The 21,411-nt window shown below is 41.5% G+C and overlaps 1 protein-coding gene across 4 annotated transcripts in view; it reads right to left on the bottom strand.

Annotated features, from left to right (window-relative positions):
• scml2 (Scm polycomb group protein like 2) overlaps nt 1–21,411 on the bottom strand; it is a 161,657-nt gene that overhangs the window by 38,690 nt on the left and 101,556 nt on the right. For all 4 annotated transcript variants that reach the window (XM_067992658.1, XM_067992661.1, XM_067992662.1 and 1 more), the window contains one exon: nt 19,744–19,987. In XM_067992658.1, coding sequence (XP_067848759.1) covers nt 19,744–19,987 — 244 coding nt within the window. The remainder of the gene's footprint in view (nt 1–19,743; nt 19,988–21,411) is intronic.

Genomic DNA, 21,411 nt, shown 5'->3' with positions numbered 1-21,411 from the left:
TCCCTCTCAGCTCATTGCATAAATAAAAACCACCACCAAATGCAAATTCAAAGTCTCATTTATCAATGAATAAATGAAATTATGCAAACATAGCAGAACTATTCACCCTTGTGCATTCCCTTAATGCCTTTTGTACATGTGCCTTTACCTATCCTAGTGCTCCTATGAGGTGCTTCCCCAGTGGCTGGAGCCTGGTTGGTGGCCTTACATGGAGGAGCGTGCAGATGGCCTTGGAGGATGACCTCGAGCAGCTCTGGGCCAGGAGAGCCCGGCTTCAGACTGCATCATCTCAGCATGGGCAGCAGCAGTCTGGCCTGGCTGGCTGAAAGGCAACAACAGGCGCACTGGTGGAGTGGCAAGGGTGGGAGCAGGAAGGCTGTCGTCCTGAGTGAGAACAGCAGATCCGACTGCCATGGCGCCACTGCCACTCGCACTGGACGGCGTCTCTGCAATCCTGGTGATCAGCTGGAGTGCTGAGATGTCCTGGAAGCCCCGTTACACAGTGGTTCCCAGACCCATGATAGCAGCAGTCTCAGCTCCAAATGCAGCAGTCAGACCTTGGATGGCAGATGTTTGTGCTGCCACGGAAGCTGTGACATCAGTCATCAGACACTGCATCATGGTCGGTTCCACAGGTACGCTGATGGAGGTAACCACCCATTCCATGTTGGAAAGAATGGGCTCTATGCTCTGCGCAAAGCCCTGTGCCATGTTGGAGCTGGACTCCTCCATGCCCCTTCTTTTGTGCGCAGGCTTTCCAGTGCCCCAAGCATTTGGTGGTGTGTGCCCATCAGCCGTCTTCTGTAGCCTGGCCCATCTCAGTCCGCATCTGACTCCTCTGCAGCAGAACTAGTGAGCAACCTCGCCCTCCGGCAAGCTGGCACCTGTGGTATCTGTTCCTCCCGCCCTGGCTCCTGCACACTTGTGCTCGGTGTCTCACCACGTGCAGATCCCTCCTTGAACCTAGCCTCTAATGGATATGCAGTGTCTGTCTCTGAGCTGGTGGGAGCAAGTGTCAGATCGAGTGACGGTGTGGCTTCAGCGTCCCCCTCCTCCTCCTCGGATGGCGCTGTCACATGTTATTAGGTATCTGCAATGACAAAGGGAATCAGGTTGAGTTGTGGAGCGGGGAGAGGAGCAAGTCAGACGTGCGTGCTGACAGCATCTGCAGCACGTGAGTCAGAAAAGATTGTGGGAGGAGGGAGATGTGGGAAAGAAGAAGGAGCATTAGATATGCAGCGACCCCCTTCATCGGGACTTCCTGCGCGGCAAGTTGTCACGGCTGCAGCGACGGCCCGCCCAATGATCCTGAGCACTGTCTCCTCTAGGAGGGTGAGGATGTGTAAGCGTGCCCATCCACCCTCGGGTCCCTCCTGCTGCCGGCTGTTATGCACCACCTTCTCCTACAAGACAGAGGACAGTGTGTCAGTGAGTATCCTGCAAGGTGCGTGGGTGATGTGCCTGTCGTGGTCAAATAGCTGCCAGTTTGTGTGACCTGGTGACCTGAGTGATGGTTGTGTGGCCCGCACGTGTGGTTCTACGTGCGGGTGAGATGCAGCATGCTGAGTGCAGCATTGCGTATGGATGGGCAGTGTTTGTTCGTGGGTGGGTGACGGGGAGTGTGATGCGTGGAGCAATTGGTAGGATGTGCCACTTGACACTTGCATTCACTCACCTTGACCACTCGTGTCAAATCACTGAACTTCTTTTAGCACTGCACCCACGGGTAGCGCTGGCTGCACGGAGATAGCATGGTAAGTAGCAGGAAGCACAAAGTTCACATGCTGCCTGCGTCGGGGTCATTGGGCGTGGGGTACTAGCGCATCACGCTACCCCCACCCGTAAACAGCCCTTATCGAACTTTGCCCCCCATATGTCCTGCAAAATAAAACTGATACCGATCCACAAAGTCCTAAAAACTGCAACAACTCTATACTGACGATTGACACACACCAACTACTGTTTCAAATTCCTCCAAAGTCAAAGGGAATGAATAAAAATCCTCAAAGGGGAAAATCTTAAATCAAAAATGTATGTGTTATAAATAGTAAGTCTCTGCAAATTTTAGACCGTACGACCATCTTCGGACTCAAGATAGCAAACATGCGATATCAATCCGCGTTAAGCTTATGGCCTTCTAAATGTGGGAGATATCCAGGATGGTCAGAAATCTCAGTATTCATAATATGAATTATTCAGCAAAATAGCTTTCCATAAATATTTGCGATAGACATATTCTGCAAAGAAATATTGATTTAAAGTGAAATATTTGTGCAAGTAATTTTTTATTGTACACAAAAGAACACTATTTCCTGAAGTGATCCTAAAAAGTATGTTGCATAACAATGTATAACTGTGAATAAAAGAGGTCTTTATCTGAAATATGAAAAATCATTAAATTGAGAAGTCAAATAAGCTTTCTATTTGAAGTCAAGCATGCTCTGGGGTTAATTGTGTATCTACTGTAAAACCCAGTGCCTAAATCTCTTTCATGCCAATCTGATGACCTGTAAATATTGGCTGTGCCCTGTTTTATGTACAAGTTTCAAGTAGATTTTATACTAGTTGTTACATTATACATCAATAGCCTTTATGATTTTCTGGGCACAATTGCCCCTCTCGTTACTAGAACAGGCAATATATTTAACTGCCTTCAAGTTCATAGAACACTATAAAATAATGTATTTGGGGGTGTATTTTTTTTAAAATCAGATTGTCCAAAATTCAAAAGCAATTTTACTATTTTTAGTAGACGACTATTTTGGTATATATACAGTACTATACAGTAGAAAACCAAGCTGAATACAGAAAGTACAGAGGAGACCTAAAAAGGGAGTAAGAGCGGCAAAGAGAATATGAGAATAGATTGGCAGCTAACATAAAAGGGAACTCAAAAGCTTTTTATAAACATAAACATAAATAGTAAAAGGGTAGTCAAAGGAAGGGTGGGGCCGATTAGGGACAAAAAAGATCTTTTTGTGGAGACAGAGGGCATGGCTGAGGTATTAAATGAGTACTTTGCCCCTGTATTTTCACTAGAGACGATAATGCTGCCCAGGTAGCAGTAAAGGAGGCAGTGGTAGCAACATTGGATAGGATTAAAAAAAAGATAAACAGGAGGTACTTCAAAGGTTGGCAGTATTCAAATTTTTAAAAAGTCACCCGGTCCAGATGGAATGCATCCTAGGTTACTGAGGGAAGTACGGGTGGAAATTGCAGAGGCTCAGGCCACAATCTTCCAATCCTCCTTAGAGATGGGGATGGTGCCAGAGGACTGAAGGATTGCAAATGTTACACCTCTGTTCAAAAAAGGGGAAAGGGATCAACACGGCAATTACAGGCCAGTCAGCCGAACGTCGGTGATGGGGGGAGCTTTTATAGACAATAATCTGGGACAAAATTAATTGGCACTTGGAAAATTGTGGGCTAATAAATTAAAGTGAGTACAGATTTGTTAATGGTAAATCGTGTTTGATTGACTTGATTGAATTCTTTGACGAAGCAACGGAGAACATTGATGAAGGTAGTGTGGTTGATGTGTATATGGACTTTCGTTTGAGGAAGTATCATGTAATAGATTTGTAAGCAAAACTGAAGCCCATTAAAGGGACAGTGGCAGCATGGATACAAAATTGGCTAAGGGACAGAAAGCAGAGAGTAGTGGTGAATGGTTGTTTTTCAGACTGGAGGGAAGTATACAGTGGTGTTCTCCAGGGGTCAGTATCAGGACCACTGCTCTTTTTGATATATATTAATGACCTGGACTTGGGTGCACAGGGTGTAAATTCAAAGTTTGCAGATGACAAACTTGAAAATGTAATGAACAATGAGGAGGATAGTAACAGACTTCAGGAGGACATAGACAGACTGGTGAAATGGGCAGACACATGGCAGATGAAATTTAATGCAGAGAAGTCTGAAGTGATTCATTTTGGCAGGAAGAATGAGTAGAGACAATATAAGCTAAACGGTACAATTTTAAAGGGGGTGCAGGAACAGAGAGAACCGTGGATTTATGTACACACGTCTTTGAAGGTGGCAGAATAAGTTGAGAAGGCTGTTAAAAAGGCATAGAGGATCCGTGGCTTGAGAAACAGAGGCAGAGAGGATAAAACCAAGGAAGTTATGCTAAATCTTTATTAAATACTGGTGAGGCCCCAGCTGGAGTATTGTGGCCAATACTGGACACCACACTTTAGGAAGGATGTCAAGGCCTTAGAGAGGGTGCAGAAGAGATTTACTAGAATGGTACCAGGGATGAGGGACTTCAGTTATGTGGAGAGAAAAGAGAAGCTTGGATTATTCTCCTTAGAGCAGAGAAGGTTAAGAGGAGATTTGATAGACATGCTCAACTCAGACGGTTTCGAAAAGAGTTTCCAGTGGCAGAAGGGTCAGTAACCAGAGGACACAGATTTATGGTGAATTGGCAGAAGAACCAGAGCCGACATTAGGAATTTTTTTTTTTAAACACAGCGAGTTGTTGTGATCTGGAATGCACTGCCTGGAAGAGTGGTGGAAGCAGATTCAATAGTAACTTTCAAAATAATTGAAAGGAAAAAAATCACAGAGCAATGGGGGAAGAGCAGGGAAGTAGAACTAATTGGATAGCTCTTTCAAAGAGCCAGCACAGGCACGATGGGCCGAATCGCCTCTTTCTGTGCTGTATCATTCTATGATTCTATGTTATCAAGCTTTTAATAACAATTTTAGTGTGACAACATCAACTATTTTTTCCTTCGGATAAAATGCCAAAAGTATGACTTGAATAAACTCAAGCCAATCCATTATCCTGTTCAATTGCAAACAGCAGCCAAATTGGCAAGGAAACAAAAGAAAAAAATATATGGGCTGATCTTGTAGAATTGCTGCTGGGGTCTGTATATAGGAACATAAGAACAGGAGTAGGCCACTCAGTCCCTCGTGCCTGCTCCGCCATTTGATAAGATCATGGCTGATCTGTGATCTAACTCCATATACCTGCCTTTGGCCCATATCCCTTAATAACTTTGGTTGCCAAAAAGCTATCGATCTCACATTTAAGTTTAGCAATTGAGCTAGTATCAATTGCCGTTTGCGGAAGAGAGTTCCAAACTTCTACAATCCTGTGTGTGTCGAAATGTTTCCTAATCTCACTCCTGAAAGGACTGGCTCTAATTTTTAGACTGTGCCCCCTCCTCCTAGAATCCCCAACCAGCGGAAAGAGTTTCTCTCTATCCACCCTATCCGTTCCCCTTAATATCTTATAAACTTCGATCAGATCACCCCTTAACCTTCGAAACTCCAGAGCATACAACCCCAAATTGTGTAATCTTTCCTTGTAACTAAACCCTTGAAGTCCGGGTATCATTCTAGTAAACCTATGCTGCACTCCCTCCAAGGCCAATATGTCCTTCCGAAGGTGCGGTGCCCAGAACTGCTCACAGTACTCCAGGTGCGGTCTAACCAGGGTTTTGTATAGCTGCAGCATAACTTCTGCCCTCTTGTACTCCAGTCCTCTAGATTTAAAGGCCAGCATTCCACTAGCCTTCTTGATTATTTTCTGCACCTGTTCATGACACTTCAATGATCTATGTACCTGAACCCCTAAGTCCCTTTGAACATCCACAGTTTTTAACTTTTTACCATTTAGAAAGTACCCTGTTTTATCCTTTTTTGATCCAAAGTGGATGACCTCACATTTGTCTACATTGAATTCCATCTGCCACAGTTTTGCCCATTCACCTAATCTATCAATATCCCTTTGTAATTTTATGTTTTCATCTACACCAATCTTTGTGTCATCGGCAAACTTAGATATGAGACTTTCTATGCCTTCATCTAAGTCATTAATAAATATTGTGAATAATTGAGGCCCCTTAGCGAGGTGTTCGTCGTCATCGATGACATGTTGGAGGCTGCGGAGAACATGGCGTAGTTTCTCCGCTCCAGGGAAGTACTGGACGACGAAGGGTACTCTGTTGGTTGCGTCCCGTGTTAGTCTTCTGAGGAGGTCTATGCTAAGGCCATCCCCACACCTCCACTACTTGCCTTTAAACAGCCACCCAACCTCAAACAGACCATCGCTCGCAGCAAATTACCCAGCTTTCAGGAGAACAGCGTCCACGACACCACACAACCCTGCCACGGCAACCTCTGCAAGACATGCCAGATCATCGACACAGATACCACCATCACACGAGAGGACACCACCCACCAGGTACATGGTTCATACTCCTGTGACTCGGCCAACGTTGTCTACCTCATATGTTGCAGGAAAGGATGCCCCGGAGCATGGTACATTGGCGAGACCATGCAGACACTGCGACAACGGATGAACGGACACCGCGCAACAATCGCCAGACAGGAGGATTCCCTCCCAGTCGGGGAACACTTCAGCAGTCAAGGACATTCAGCCACCGATCTTCGGGTAAGCGTTCTCCAAGGCGGCCTTCGAGACACACGACAACGCAAAATCGTTGAGCAGAAATTGATAGCCAAGTTCCGCACCCATGAGGACGGCCTCAACCGGGATCTTGGGTTCATGTCACGCTACACGTAACCCCACCAGTGAAAAAATGTTATCTGTTTTTAATACAACTGGTCATTCTCTCTCTCTCTCTGTCTCTCTGTCTCTCTCTCTCGCTCTGGCCGTTTGTATATTCAGTGGTCCTGTATGTAACATCTCTGTCTGAACACGTTGATTGCCTTGACAACGGGCAGGTATTGTTCTCTGACTATAAATGCGGTAACCTTCAAGGAATCCCACATTTCACCTGACGAAGGAGAAAGCCTCCGAAAGCTTGTGATTTTCAAATAAAACTGTTGGACTATAACCTGGTGTTGTAAGATTCCTTACATTTGGTAGGGAAATGACACACACTGTCAGATATATATCTTCTAGGATGCTGCCTAAACCAACACAGCTCCCAGAAATGTCAGAGATGTGAACTGACCACATAGGTGACTGTCTCTCAGCTCTTCCAAAGTCTAGCATCTGGATTTGTGGTGTGCATTTTTAGGAGAAGGCATCACATAACCATCAAGAGAGAACCCAGACTGGAGGCAACCTCCCACTTTACAACTGTCCCATATCAGGAAGTCTTTGGCCCTCAGTCCAATCAACGATTGGGGGAAGAGTATGGTCACATTGTGAGAGTACATCACATGTTGGTTTCTCTAGACTAATGCAGGGTTTAAAAAGTCAAACATTGAAGGATTTTTTTTTTTTTTGTTTGTATCATTTGTTTCCACTGGCAGGAGGGTCAGTAATCAGAGGACACATTTAAAATAATTGGCAAAAATGCCAGTGGGGAGATGAGGAGAGATATTTTTTTTAACTCAACCAGTTACGATCTGGGATGCATTAATTGGCTGTATGGGTGGTGGAAGCAGGTTCAATCGTAATTTTCAAAAGGGAATTAGATAAATACTTGAAAAGGAAAAGGTTTCAGGGCTATGAGGAAAGAGCAGGGGAGTGGGACTAATTGGATAGCTCTTTGAGATCCAGCACAGACACGAGGGCCGACGGGCCTCTTTCTATGGTAACACCACACATCAAGAATCTTGTTGTTAGTTTAATTGTCCTCCTTGCTCAGTCACGCACTCAGTAACACACAAATTTTGCAAAACAGTAGCACGAGGAGCAGTATTCGGTTAGCAGCTTACCTTTCAGGAGTGAGATTAGAAAACATTTCTGCACACAAAGGGTGGTACAAGTTTGGAACTCTCTTCCGCAAACGGCAATTGATGCTAGCTCAATTGCTAAATTTAAATCTGAGATAGATAGCTTTTTGGCAATCAAATGTATTAAGGGATATGGGCCAATGGCAGGTATATGGAGTTAGATCACAGATCAGCCTTGATCTTATCAAATGGCGGAGCAGGCTTGAGGGGCGAAATGGCCTACTCCTGTTCCGATATTTCCTGTTAGAAGGTATTCCCTACTGACACCATTGTAACACATCTGTAATTTTTCATTTTATAGGGTATTCCCAAGATGAGGTGGCAGGCCCCCAAGCTCTGATGAACTTTGCATTTCACAACACGCTATGTCACACATTGCATTTGGCCCAGGAGCCATTACAGATAAATGCACCCTTGGGCATTTAGACAGCGAAATTGAGGAGGGAGCACCAAACAAGGCATACAAAAGTGAGGAGGAACAAGTGGAGCTGACAGCAGAGAAACATGAGGCCACAGTGCCAACTCCAGGCATTCCTCGACTGCATGGATCACCCACTGGGTGTGCCTTTAGAAGGGTGTTGATGAATCAGCAAAGGGCCTTTTTTTGACATCTTTGTGAACACCCTGAAAGGGTTGTTGGAAATTGTGTGGCATTGCAGTTCCCAACGTCTCTACATCAATGCGTGACAAATTCAAACAACTCCAGTGCACTTTGAAGTGCAATGACCACCGTAAGGGGAGCCCCTGAGGATAGGGTCTTAAACTGGACAAGGTTTCTCTCCTGGAATGCTGTGCCTGGGACTCTAACTTACAGAAGTCTCACTGCCAGAATGGACAGGCTGGGAGACTGGCTTAAAAATACTTTCATGGTAGGTTTCACACTCTGCTGTGGTGCCCATCATCTGTGCCCACACAGATCCCTGCCCATTCTGCAGGTGTTCCCATCAGCTCGGGCACAGCAGGAGGAGGGATAGATGAAAAAAATTGGAGTGTCAACTGATTTTGAGCAAACAAGGTCTCAGGATGTGAATTCCACTGGGGGCTCAGCTTTATAAGACTCCAATGGTGCCAAGGAGCCTCACTGGCCAGGAACCACATTCCTCAGAACTTGTTTCAGCAAAAAATAAGTTTGCTACCACACTGCCTGGCACCTGTGAATGTCTCAATTACCCCATTTATCAGTGTAGTAAAACATAGTTTGAATCAGGCTTCTTCCTCACTGTTAAAATATTTTTTTTAAAGTTGATTTCATAAAGAAATGTAACTGTCTTAATTAATAAAAAAAATTTAAAACAGCTTTTTAGCACAGCGAAAAGGTAAACCAATCTGAATATCACTAAGCGGCCACCAAGAGGGATGGAAGAGTATTCATGGGAGAGCAGTAAACAGGCAGCCTCCAGTGGCCATATTTTCCCTCTCGTTGAAAAAAAATAGTTCACATTATAAACTGAACTATCGGCACTGCCTCCAAATGATTAGGTCCGGATAAATGATGAGTGAGGGCAGAAGGCGGCAAATAAAGATATGTAAAAAAAAAATTGATTGGAGAAATTTTAAGCAATGCTGCAGTGCCAACAACCCTATATCTTTATTTTTTTACATAACTAGCTATGCAACTATCTAGGATTTTGGTGAGCAGTAATAATACAGCAAACAGCTAGCAACTTGTTAAGTTACAGATTCTGTTTTTTCCTTCTTTAAATGGACGTATTGTGCGTTTTTTCCCCCCTTTTCAAATGTATAAATGTGGAAAATCCAATTATTATTTGAAGAATTGAATTCTGTGGCAGCTGGTCACCATTACGTATTAAATGACATGCATGAAACATCAATGATTTCACATATGAAATATTCCAGGCGCAGTATTATTGCTCCCACTCAAAACAAAAACCTATTAAAAATTCTGTATCAATTAGTTATGTATTTGAGAACACAGCAACAAAATGAAAAAAGAAAACTGTTTTGGTATCTACACGAAAGAACAGTTCCCCCAACCCCAATATCAGAGTTAGAATTTTTATAAAGCCACACAGTTTTCACAATGAAACACAATTCAAACTGAAGTTAAACTATGACGATCTTAGAGATAATTAAACTTCAACAAAATAGCTGGAGACCTGATTCAGGACAAAGAACAATATCCACTTAGAAGCAACTGAATCTTTCAAACCTTTTAACACCTACTCCGAATTTCCAGTAATATGACAAAAAGAGCTGTATGAAAACAAAGGTAAATTCTCTAAAATAGTAAGCTACAGACTTGGAATTGTTTGACAAATATGACACTGGAAGTTAGACTATAACTATAAAACATTACACATTAGAGCCTTCGATGAGCACAGCAGCATTCTGAAATAAATTATTCACCGATTGCATTAGAATATACTATTTCAAGTTTAGATCGGCAGCCCTTGTTCTAAATCTGTTGACACTCCAATTTTTTTTTTAAAAAAGGAAGTATCCCACAGCCTTCATTTGGACTGAAGCACCCTCATCATACAAAAGCTACTCAGGCAAACAACAACAAAGGCCTACAGCTCAGTTCAATTTAACAGCATCAAAGTAAAAAAAAGGTTTTCACGCTCCAGTAATGCTTACCGTGGTCTGGTTTTAGATTTATTTCTTACTGAGACTTTAGCTTCTGCCAACTTAAGAACCCTGAATGCTCCTTCTGGATTTCCTCTGCCGAATGCACTTCTCCCCTTTTTTGCCTACTAACCCATCAACAAAGCCCATGCTGACTGAAGCTCTATCAGCAAACAGCATGTCTAGGATATTTGCATTAGTTTGGGAATGGAGGGGGGGGGGGGGGGGGAGAGAAAGAGAGAGAGAGAGAGGAGAGTTGTGTTTTAAAGTAATATGTATAATGTGTGCACACTATAGTGACAGTGCTCATCAGTCACCTGCTCCCACTGTCTCCACCCCCACTTTTGCAGAAGGCTAAAAGGTTAAAATGGGTCACAGATCCACAAAAGGCAGAAAACCAAATTGGTCATTTGCATTTGTAGACAAGTGACCATTCTGAAACATATGCGATTAAACCAAAAAGACTGGGATCAAATTCTAGTCCAGTGGGATTTTAACAGTCAACGATGCAATAGGGATCTGTTAACACTTTTTGGTAATTTAGTGAATTAATAATTATTGAAACATCTGAATGTTACCAGGAGGAGGCAAAATATGCATTTAACAATGTGTTCATACCACACTGAACAAACTACCATGAACAGCCTATTTTTACAGCAACATGAAAGTCAATTGCCCAGACATAATATTCATAGTTTGCTTTGTTACACCAACAGTACTTGTCTGATCTAAACCAGGATTAACACATAGCTAATGTATGTATAAGTACTGCATCAGTCAAATACTGGGCGGTTCGAGGTCAAGCTCATTATTTCCATTTTCTGTTTATTTAATTGATCAGTTCATAGGAAGGCCTATAACTATTAAACAAAGCAATTTTCTTTGTAACTTCTCATTGTTTTAAAAGAAACTGCTTTGCCACAGTGGTGAGGAGCAATAAATTAGGACATTGCTTTCTAAGAGCAGTTTACAAATTGGCCTTGAACAGCCTTTAATGAAAAGATTTGAATATTCAGTCTATTAAGTTAAAAAGCTAACTTTATTAATTTGACCACTTCAAGGACCTTCGCAAAAATTACATTTCATACTGAAATTAAACAGTACCTACATCCAACTGCTAGCTGATTACCACAAAGTTGTTATTTTTATTAGGTGCCTGATTTTTTTTCCCTCCGTGATGAACAGATCAAATCTCGAGCCTAAACTTTTGAGTCAGAGAGACAAGCCAATGATTCAGTCCCTCTAAGAAACTGCCATTCTGCTGTCTGCCAGTGAAGGTTCTAATGTTCACTGCAGGCATTCCACACTCCACCTCCATGTCACCACCAGACTACACTCACATGAAAACAAAGAGCCTCTATGTCTTATTGGCTTAGATGAAAATGTTGTTTACTTCCCCCCACCACGCCCCACCCCCCACTTTCTCATACAAAAGATTTAAAGGGCTTGCAGGCAGCCATCGAGAGTTCTGAACAATATTTCAGAATGCAATTTAATGCAACAGGATGTGATCCTCATAATACATGCAAACACAGAATGGCATCTGAACTTGAATAGAACCCTCCATGAGCCAACATTTTATGAATATATCTCAAGCTATCTGCAATAAAATTTTACACAGGTAGCCCAGTAGTCAATTCCAGATAAAAACATACAATTTAAATACAGATTTCCAACACCAAAAACAAAATTGCACCTTCTGAATAACATTTTTCACAAAACAATTCAAATTCAAAATCTGGATTGAAGCATTACATGTTTTCCAGTTACAACTTTAAAAAAAAAATCAATGCCAAATTCCAAGAAAAGATCAGCACAATGTAAAGGTATTATCACTTGATGCAAAACACAATGAGCTACTGAAGACTCAATGGCATTTGATGGAAAGATTCATCTGTTCATGGAAATCCTTATCCAAACACAAAATTTCTTCACAAGCTATTAACGTGTTCAACAAAATGAATTAAAATAGAAATACTTAGCAACATGTTGGGAAGGGTCATGGCAGTTACAGATAGACATGCAACATAGCTGCAGAATTCTTTTAGGCATTTACATGTAACTAACTACCTAGATAATCCTTGCAGCATGCAGCTATTCTGCTTGAAATATTAAAAAAATCACTTGTTGAATTCTAATTTTACTGAAGATTTTTTTAAACACACATGCAGTTTGGCATATAACAAAAGCCTTAATGCATGCTCCAGGGGACAAATCTTTATAACCTAAGCCCTAAAGCCACGAATGGCCTTTATTGTAAGGGGGTTGGGGTACAAAAGTAAGGAAGTCTTACTACAATTGTACAGGGCTTTGGTGAGGCCACACCTGGGGTACTGTGTACAATTTTGGTCTTCTTACCTAAGGAAGGATATAATTGCCTTGGAGGCGGTGCAACAAAGGTTCACTAGACTGATTCCTGGGATTAGAGGGTTGTCCCATGAGGAGAGATTAAGAAGCATGGGCCTATATTCTCTGAAGTTTAGAAGAATGAGGGGTGATCTCATTGAAACATATAAGATTCTGAGAGGGGTTGACAGGGTAGATGCTGAGAGGCTGTTTCCCCTGGCTGGAGAGTCTCGAACTAGTGGTCATAGTCTCAGGATATGGGGTGGGCAATTTGGGACGGAGATGAGGAGGAATTTCTTCACTCAGAGTGATGAATCTTTGGAATTCTCTACCCCAGAGGGCTGTGGATGCTCAGTCGTTGAGTATATTCAAGACTGAGATCGATAGATTTTTGGACTCTAAGGGAATCAAGGAATATGAGAATCGGGCGGGAAAGTGGAGTTGAGGTCGAAGATCAGTCATGATCTTATTAAATGACGGAGCAGGCTTGAGGGGTCGTATGACCCACTCCTGCTCCTATTTGTAATGTTCTTATCTTACTTATCATATATTTCTGTCTTATGGATTTAAACATCAGATATTTAGCAGCTAAACGATAATACAACTTTAGTAAAATGTCTCTAAGAAAATTTATTTTATCTTGCACCTCTAGCCTCTAATAGCCATTACAGAGACATAGTTGCAAAGTGAGCAAGATTGGGAACTAAATATTCCAGGGTACATGACGATTGGAAAAGGAGGGTGTGTAACCCTAATAATAAAGGATGATATAAGGACAGTGGTGAGAAAGGATCTTGGCTCGGAAGATCAGGAAATAGAATCAGTATGGGTGGAAATAAGAAATAACAAGGGGCAGAAAACACTGGTGGGAGTAATTTATAGGCCCCCTAATAGTAGCAATACCGTTGGACAGTGTATTAATCATGAAATAATAGGAGCTTTTAACAAACGTAATGCAGTAATCGTGGGGGACTTTAATCTTCATATAGACTGCGCAAATCAAATTGGCAAAGGTAGTTTGGAGGACGAGCTCATGGAATGCATTCGAGACAGTTTCCTAGAGCAATGTGTCATGGAACCAACCAGGGAACAGGCTATTTTAGATCTTGTATTATGTAATAAGACAGTTAATTAGTAATCTCACAGAAAAGGATCCTCTGGGGAAGAGTGATCATAATATGATAGAATTTCACATTGAGTTTGAGAGTGACGTACTTCAGTCCGAAACTAGAGTCTTAAACTTAAATAAAGGTAATTATATAGGTATGAGGGGTGAGTTGGCTAAGGTAGATTGGGAAATTAAATTAAAGGGTATGACCATTGAAAAGCAATGGCAAACATTTAAAGAAATATTTCAATATTTTCAACAAATATACATTCCATTGAGAAATAAAAACTCCACGGGAAAAGTGATCCACTCGTGGCTAACTCAAGAAGTTAAAGATAGTACTAGTTTAAAAGAAGAGGCCTATAATGCTGCCAAGAAGAGCAGTAAGCCTGAGGATTGCGAGAGTTTTAGAAACCAGCAAAGGCCGACCAAAAGATTGATAAAAAGGGAGAAGATAGAATATGAAAGTAAACTGGCAAGAAATATAAAAACAGATTCTAAGAGCTTCTACAAATATGTAAAAAGGGAGAGAGAAGCAAAAGTAAACGTTGGTCCCCTAGAGGCTGAGACAGGAGAAATTATAATGGGGAATCAGGAAATGGCAGATGCGTTAAACAAATATTTTGTATTTGCCTTCACAGTAGAAGATACAAAAAGCATACCAGAAATAGTGGGGGAACCAAAGGGCTAATGAGAGGCAGGAACTTCAAGTAATTATCAATAGAGAAAAAGTACTGGAGAAACTAATGGGACTAAAAGCAGATAAATCCCCTGGGACCTGATGGCCTACATCCGAGGGTTCTAAAAGAGGGCTGCAGAGATAGTGGATGCATTGGTTATGATCTTCCAAAATTCCTTAGATTCTAGAACAGTCCCAGCGGATTGGAAGGTAGCAAACGTAACCCCGCTATTCAAGAAAGGAGGGGGGGGGGGGGGAAAAACAGGGAACTACAGACCAGTTAGCCTAACATCAGTCGTTGGGAAAATGCTGGAATCCATTATTAAGGAAGTGGTAACAGGGCACATAGAACATCATAATATGATTGGAGATTTCAGAACTCTGAGGTACAGAGGGATGAGTGTCCTAGTACATGAATCACAAAAAGTTAGTTTGCAGGTACAGCAAGTGATTAGGAAGGCAAATTGAATGTTGTCATTTACTGCAAGGGAAATGGAATATAAGAGTAGAGATGTTTTGCTACAGTTGTACAGGGCATTGGTGAGACCACATCTATAAACATAATTTAATAGGACAAAGTCAGCATGGCTTTACGAAGGGGAAGTCATGTCTGACAAATTTGCTCGAGTCCTTTGAGGACATAACGTACAGGGTGGATAAAGGGGAACCAGTGGACGTAGTGTATTTAGACTTCCAGAAGGCATTCGACAAGGTGCCACATAAAAGATTATTGCTCAAGATAAAGAATCACTGGATTGGGGGTAATATTCTGGCATGGGTGGAGGATTGGTTATCTAACAGGAAGCAGAGAGTTGGGATAAATGGTTCATTCTCGGACTGGCAACCAGTAGCCAGTGGTGTTCCGCAGGGGTCGGTGCTGGGTCCCCAACTCTTTACAATCTATATTAACGATTTGGAGGAGGGGACCGAGTGTAACGTATCAAAGTTTGCCGATGATACAAAGATGGGAGGGAAAGTAGAGAGTGAGGAGGACATAAAAAACCTACAGGGGGATAGAGACAGGCTGGGTGAGTGGGCGGAGATTTGGCAGATGAAATACAATATTGGAAAATGTGAGGTTATGCACTTTGGCAGGAAAAATCAGAGAGCAAGTTATTACCTTAAAGGCGAGAAACTGGAAAGTACTGCAGTACAAAGGGATCTGGGGGTCCTAGTGCAAGATCAAAAAGTTAATATGCAGGTGCAGCAGGTGATCAAGAAGGCCAATGGAATGTTGGCTTTTATTGCTAGGGGGATAGAATATAAAAACAGGGAGGTATTGCTGCAGTTATAAGGTATTGGTGAGACCGCACCTGGAATACTGCATACAGTTTTGGTGTCCATACTTAAGAAAAGACATACTTGCTCTCGAGGCAGTACAAAGAAGGTTCACTCAGTTAATCCCGGGGATGAGGGGGCGGACATATGAGGAGAGGTTGAGTAGATTGGGACTCTACTCATTGGAGTTCAGAAGAATGAGAGGCGATCTTATTAAAACATATAAGATTGTGAAGGGGCTTGATCGGGTGGATGCGGTAAGGATGTTCCCAAGGATGGGTGAAACTAGAACTAGGGGCATAATCTTAGAATAAGGGGCTGCTCTTTCAAAACTGAGATGAGGAGAAACTTCTTCACTCAGAGGGTAGTAGGTCTGTGGAATTTGCTGCCCCAGGAAGCTGTGGAAGCGACATCATTAAATAGATTTAAAACAGAAATAGACAATTTCCTAGAAGTAAAGGGAATTAGGGGTTACGGGGAGCGGGCAGGAAATTGGACATGAATTTAGATTTGAGATTAGGATCAGATCAGCCATGATCTTATTGAATGGCGGAGCAGGCTCGAGGGGCCGATTGGCCTACTCCTGCTCCTATTTCTTATGTTCTTATGTTAACAATGTGTGCAGTTTTGGTCTCCTTATTTAAGACAGGACATAATTGCTTTGGAGGCAGCTCAGAGAAGGTTCACTCTACTGATTCCTGGGATGAGGGGGGTATCTTATGAGGAAAGGTTGGACAAGTTGGGCCTGTATACATTGGAGTTTAGAAGAATGAGAGGTGATCTTGTTGAAACATAAATGGTCCTGAGGGGACTTGAAGGGGTAAATGCGGAAAGGATGTTTCCCCTTGTGGGAGAGACTAGAACTAGGGGCCATGGTTTAAAAATAAGGTGTCTCCCATTTAAGACGGAGATGAGGAGAATTTTTTTCTCTCACAGTCGTGAGTCTGTGGAACTCACTTCCCCAGAGAGCGATGGAGGCAGGGTCACTGAATATTTTTAAGGCTGAGTTAGACAGATTCCTGATTAACAAGGGAGTCAAAGATACATAGACAGACAGGAAAGTAGGGTTGAAGTCACAATCAGATCAGCCATGCTCTTATCAAATGCAGAGCAGGCTCGAGGGGCCTAATCCTGCTCTTAATTCGTATGTATGTTTGTATGTACGTAACTGCTTGCGGTACCTGCATGTCAATTTTCTGTGATTCATGTACAGGGACACCCAAATTCCTCTGAATACCAACCTTTTTTAGTTTCTCAGCTTTTAAAAAAATCTGTTTTTCTATTTTTCCTACCTAAGTGGATAATTCCACACTTCCCCACATTATACTCCATCTGCCACCTTCTTGCCCACTCACTTAACCTGTTATATCCCTTTGCAGCCTCTTTGCATCCTCCTCACAACCTACAACAGCTTACTTCCTAGCTAGCTTTGTATCGTCAGCAGACTTGGATGCATTACGCTCAGTCCCCTCATCTAAGTCGTCGATATATATAGTGAACAGCTGAGGCCCAAGCACTGATCCTTGCGGCACCCCACTAGGTACAACCTGGCAGCCTGAAAATGACCCGTTTATTCCTACTCTCTTCTGTTCGTCAACCAATCCTCAATCCATGCCAATATATTACCCCCAATCCCATGAGCCCTAATCTTGTGCAACAACCTCTTTGGTGGCACCTTACTGCATGCATTTTGAAAATCCAAATGTACGACATCCACTGGTTCCCCCTTATCTACCCTGCTAGTTACACCCTCAAAAAATTCTAATAGATTTGTCAAACATGATTTCCCTTTCATAAAACAGTGTGGACTCAGAAAATCATAACATGATTAGGCAAAGTGCCCTCTTACTATGTTCTTAATAATAGATTTGAGCATTTTCCCTATTAATGATGGCAGACTCACAGGCTAACTGTAAATTGCGTATTTTAGCAGGACGATAAACCCAAGAGTGACTACAGCTCATAAAACATACTTGCACAAAGTTCTTCCTCAGATGAAAAAAATTTTCAGGCTGACCAAAACATTCACTTGCCCTTGCCCACAATTCCAAAACAAATGTAACCTAGAACTTGCCCCTCTTTGAATACAGTCTATTCTTCTTAATTTAAGATTGCTTAATTCAAATTAACTGATATTTCACTTTTTTGGGACTGAAGACAGCACACGGGGTTGTTGAAATATATTTACTGAAGAAATGCATCATAATTTTGCATGGTACATTCGAAGTGTGTGCTCTCTTCCTGATTCATATATACCAAGAAAGTTTGTTGTACAGAGGAATAAAAATTTCAAATTATGTACAATTCTGTGTTGTATTTAGAGAAGTTCCACAAGGCACTAAAGATAGGAAAACTCCAAACATGCACATTTTCTTATATATTATTAGATACTAGTCATCTCCAATGGCATTGCTCATGGTGATACGGAGAATACACTGCTGATCAACAAGGCACATTCACATATTTGCAGACCTTGGTCTTGGAGGCCAGACACACACAATCGATGCATTGTAAAGAAAATAAACAACCAGAAACTGTTGATCGGAGGTCACCGGTTACAGTTGTTGGCTTAGTACAAAGAGGAGGAGAGTCAATTCTCTCAACTCTCAATTCGCTTTATTCACGTCGTTAGATCATATACATATAACTTATATGTCTGGTTAGATACAGACATGCAGTTTGTACCAGGTTATGCAGTTTTATACCCAAACTAGGATCTAAACGCACACCCACTAGGTTTCTCTGACACTCCCTGAGTGGTCACAAAACCATCAGGGTTGAAACAAAATGAATCCAGCCAAAATTATAATAAAACTTTTAAAAAGTTCAACAGAAAATTGCACATGCGTGGACAATGGGGTTAGAGGCTGCAAATGAGCAACAGGAGCCAACTGTAAGGCAAAGTACACAAGCGTGAAAGCCCAGGGGAGGCACTGTGGGGCAGGAGCAACTAAGATGCAAGCTCCAGGCCCGACAAGATTTGAGGGAAATGCTGTTGCAAAGACTTCAAATGCAAGACACGGCAACTCTTAGGTTTAATGATATTGTTTTGTGCTTTTTTTTTGTGTTTATTGTCTTCAAAATTTTACTATTAGCAGTATATCCTGAAGTTAGAGAACATAAGGTAATTGAAATCTTAAAAAAAAATCGAGCAGCTTCATTGATTTTTCCTATCTGTTTAGTTACATTCAAGGCAATCAGCATTGTTTAATTAATAGTAATTTGTTGCTTTTTATGATATTTGCATCAATTAAGATTTCTCGGCTCATTGAGCTTTTGCAAATGTAATATGCACTTTGCAAGTGTGATGGACACTCAAAGCGTGACCTTTCAACATGTGATGGACAATTTTCATATAACTTACGGCCAACACACTAGACTCGAGACTTAAATTGTTTGGATAGATATACACAAATCTATGAAGAGCAACCACTGATGTATAATGCTAAGGACCAGTGAAGAGGAAAGTCCAGCAGCTTGAAACTGATGAGCAATGTCCTACAGGTAAAATATTTTCTTTTTAATCGTTCTCAAAATGAATGTGTAATAAAAACAGTCCTTTTCCTTCAGAGTATATTATACCCTGTTCTATATTTTCAAGCCAGTGAAGCAGTTGGCAATAATTTAAGCAGAAAGCAAAATGGCAGAATAGTATACAATAATTATAACGTATATTCCCAACATCACGCAGAAAACGAATGAAGCAGAAAAATACGAAGGAGTGCTTTAATCAACAAGTCCACAACTTTAGTGCACAATATTCTGCGAGGCTCAATTTGACAACTCACATATTCTGGCAGAACTACTGAACTGTGCAAGTCGACTTTGATCCAGAATATGAGCTTTAATAACACATTAAAATCTGCAATGTCAGTTATTAGGATAACGGTTCAATAAAATATTTATGTATTCCATAACCGTAATGCTGATACAGTATTTACAAAATATAGTGTAACATCCACAATATTCTGCATCATTCTGTGATGGTGCTTTTACCACATGTTTTAGTCTTAAATATTCCAAAATTTAGAATTGTGTTTCTGACAAACTTGGTACAAAACGATAATCCATTTTAAAAACTTACCCCTATTTCCAGGTGGTTGAAGACTATCTCCCGTCATACCACACCATCCCACTGGAAAGATGTCACGAGAATCATATTTGCACCAGTAGTCGAATGCACCTCTCCAACCATCAAATGTTATAAAAATGTCATCGGCTTTCACTTCACTAATGGTTGCTGGACAAATCAGATGAGGGTTTTTTCGATCCACTGCTTCCAGTTTCATCCCAACTTTGAAATTGTTATGTTGTGGGCTTGGAGGTTCCTCAAACAGAAGAGAAATATGAGCTTTTATTTTTCAAGTATAAGCATAACTGTAACTTTTAACACACACAGAATGTTAATCCTTTTAATTAAAAAAAAATGAGTCCAGTGTTTGATGAAAGGAAGTAACAATATACTGAGGCTACAATTCAGCATTTGTGGATGCATAAATGGATCTTTTCCAATATGGAATGTTTGTAGATACATGCCCAATCCATAAATGGTACCCTTTTTTGAAAGAAACCCAAAGGATAAGGAAAGGAAATCACTTAATAAGCTTAGCAGTTTCATTTATTGAGCAAATATTTTTCTTCCAACAGATTCACAAATATGACATGCTATAATTGAAACCATGTCAATTTTCCAAAGAACCTCACTATCTGATGAAAAACAAAGTGTAATTTTCTGAGGCTTCCGTACCAGTTCGTAGCAAGCTTGGGTCAAAAATAAAATGAAGACTACATAATAGTCATATCTTCGACTCTTGTTTGCAACCAGCACGAATCCATGCTGGCAATGCAGCCTCACCAAATTATCCCTATGAAGTCCAAGTAAAATCCGAAAAAGCATTCAAACTTATTCATAGTTCATTCACAAAAATGCAAGACAGAAGGGAAAGAGAGAGAAACTTGGCTCTAAAGAAAATATAGTGCAAGGATCATTTAAATTATAAGCCAGGAGGGAGAATTTTCATTTAAATACTGCATCACATCTTAAAGTTAGCAGTGGAGCCAGGACTGAACTTGGGAGTCAAGGAGAAGAGTTGCGATTTAAAAAATCAAGTACTGGAGGAGTGCAGTACAGTAACAGCTGACATTAGCAGCTGATAAGAACACAAGAACTTAAGAAATAGGAGTAGGAGTAGGCCAATCGGCGCTTCGAGCCTGCTTCGCCATTTAATAAGATCATGGCTGATCTGATTCTAACCTCAAATCTATATTCATGTCCAATTTCCTGCCGCTCCCCGTAACCCCTAATTCCCTTTACTTCTAGGAAACTGTCTATTTCTGTTTTAAATTTATTCAATAATGTAGCTTCCACAGCTTCCTGGGGCAGCAAATTCCACAGACCTACCACCCTCTGAGTGAAGAAGTTTCCCCTCATCTCAGTTTTGAAGGAGCAGCCCCTTATTCTAAGATTATGCCCCCTAGATCTAGTTTCACCCATCCTTGGGAACATCCTTACCGCATCCACCCGATCAAGCCCCTTCACAATCTTATATGTTTTAATAAGATCGCCTCTCATTCTTCTGAACTCCAATGAGTAGAGTCCCAATCTACTCAACCTCTCCTCATATGTCCGCCCCCTCATCCCCGGGATTAACCGAGTGAACCTTCTTTGTACTGCCTCGAGAGCAAGTATGTCTTTTCTTAAGTATGGACACCAAAACTGTATGCAGTATTCCAGGTGCGGTCTCACCAATAC

The sequence above is a fragment of the Heptranchias perlo genome, chromosome 11, assembly GCF_035084215.1.
Source record: "Heptranchias perlo isolate sHepPer1 chromosome 11, sHepPer1.hap1, whole genome shotgun sequence".
Taxonomy (NCBI): domain Eukaryota; kingdom Metazoa; phylum Chordata; class Chondrichthyes; order Hexanchiformes; family Hexanchidae; genus Heptranchias; species Heptranchias perlo.
This window is presented reverse-complemented; position numbering and strand designations above follow the sequence as displayed.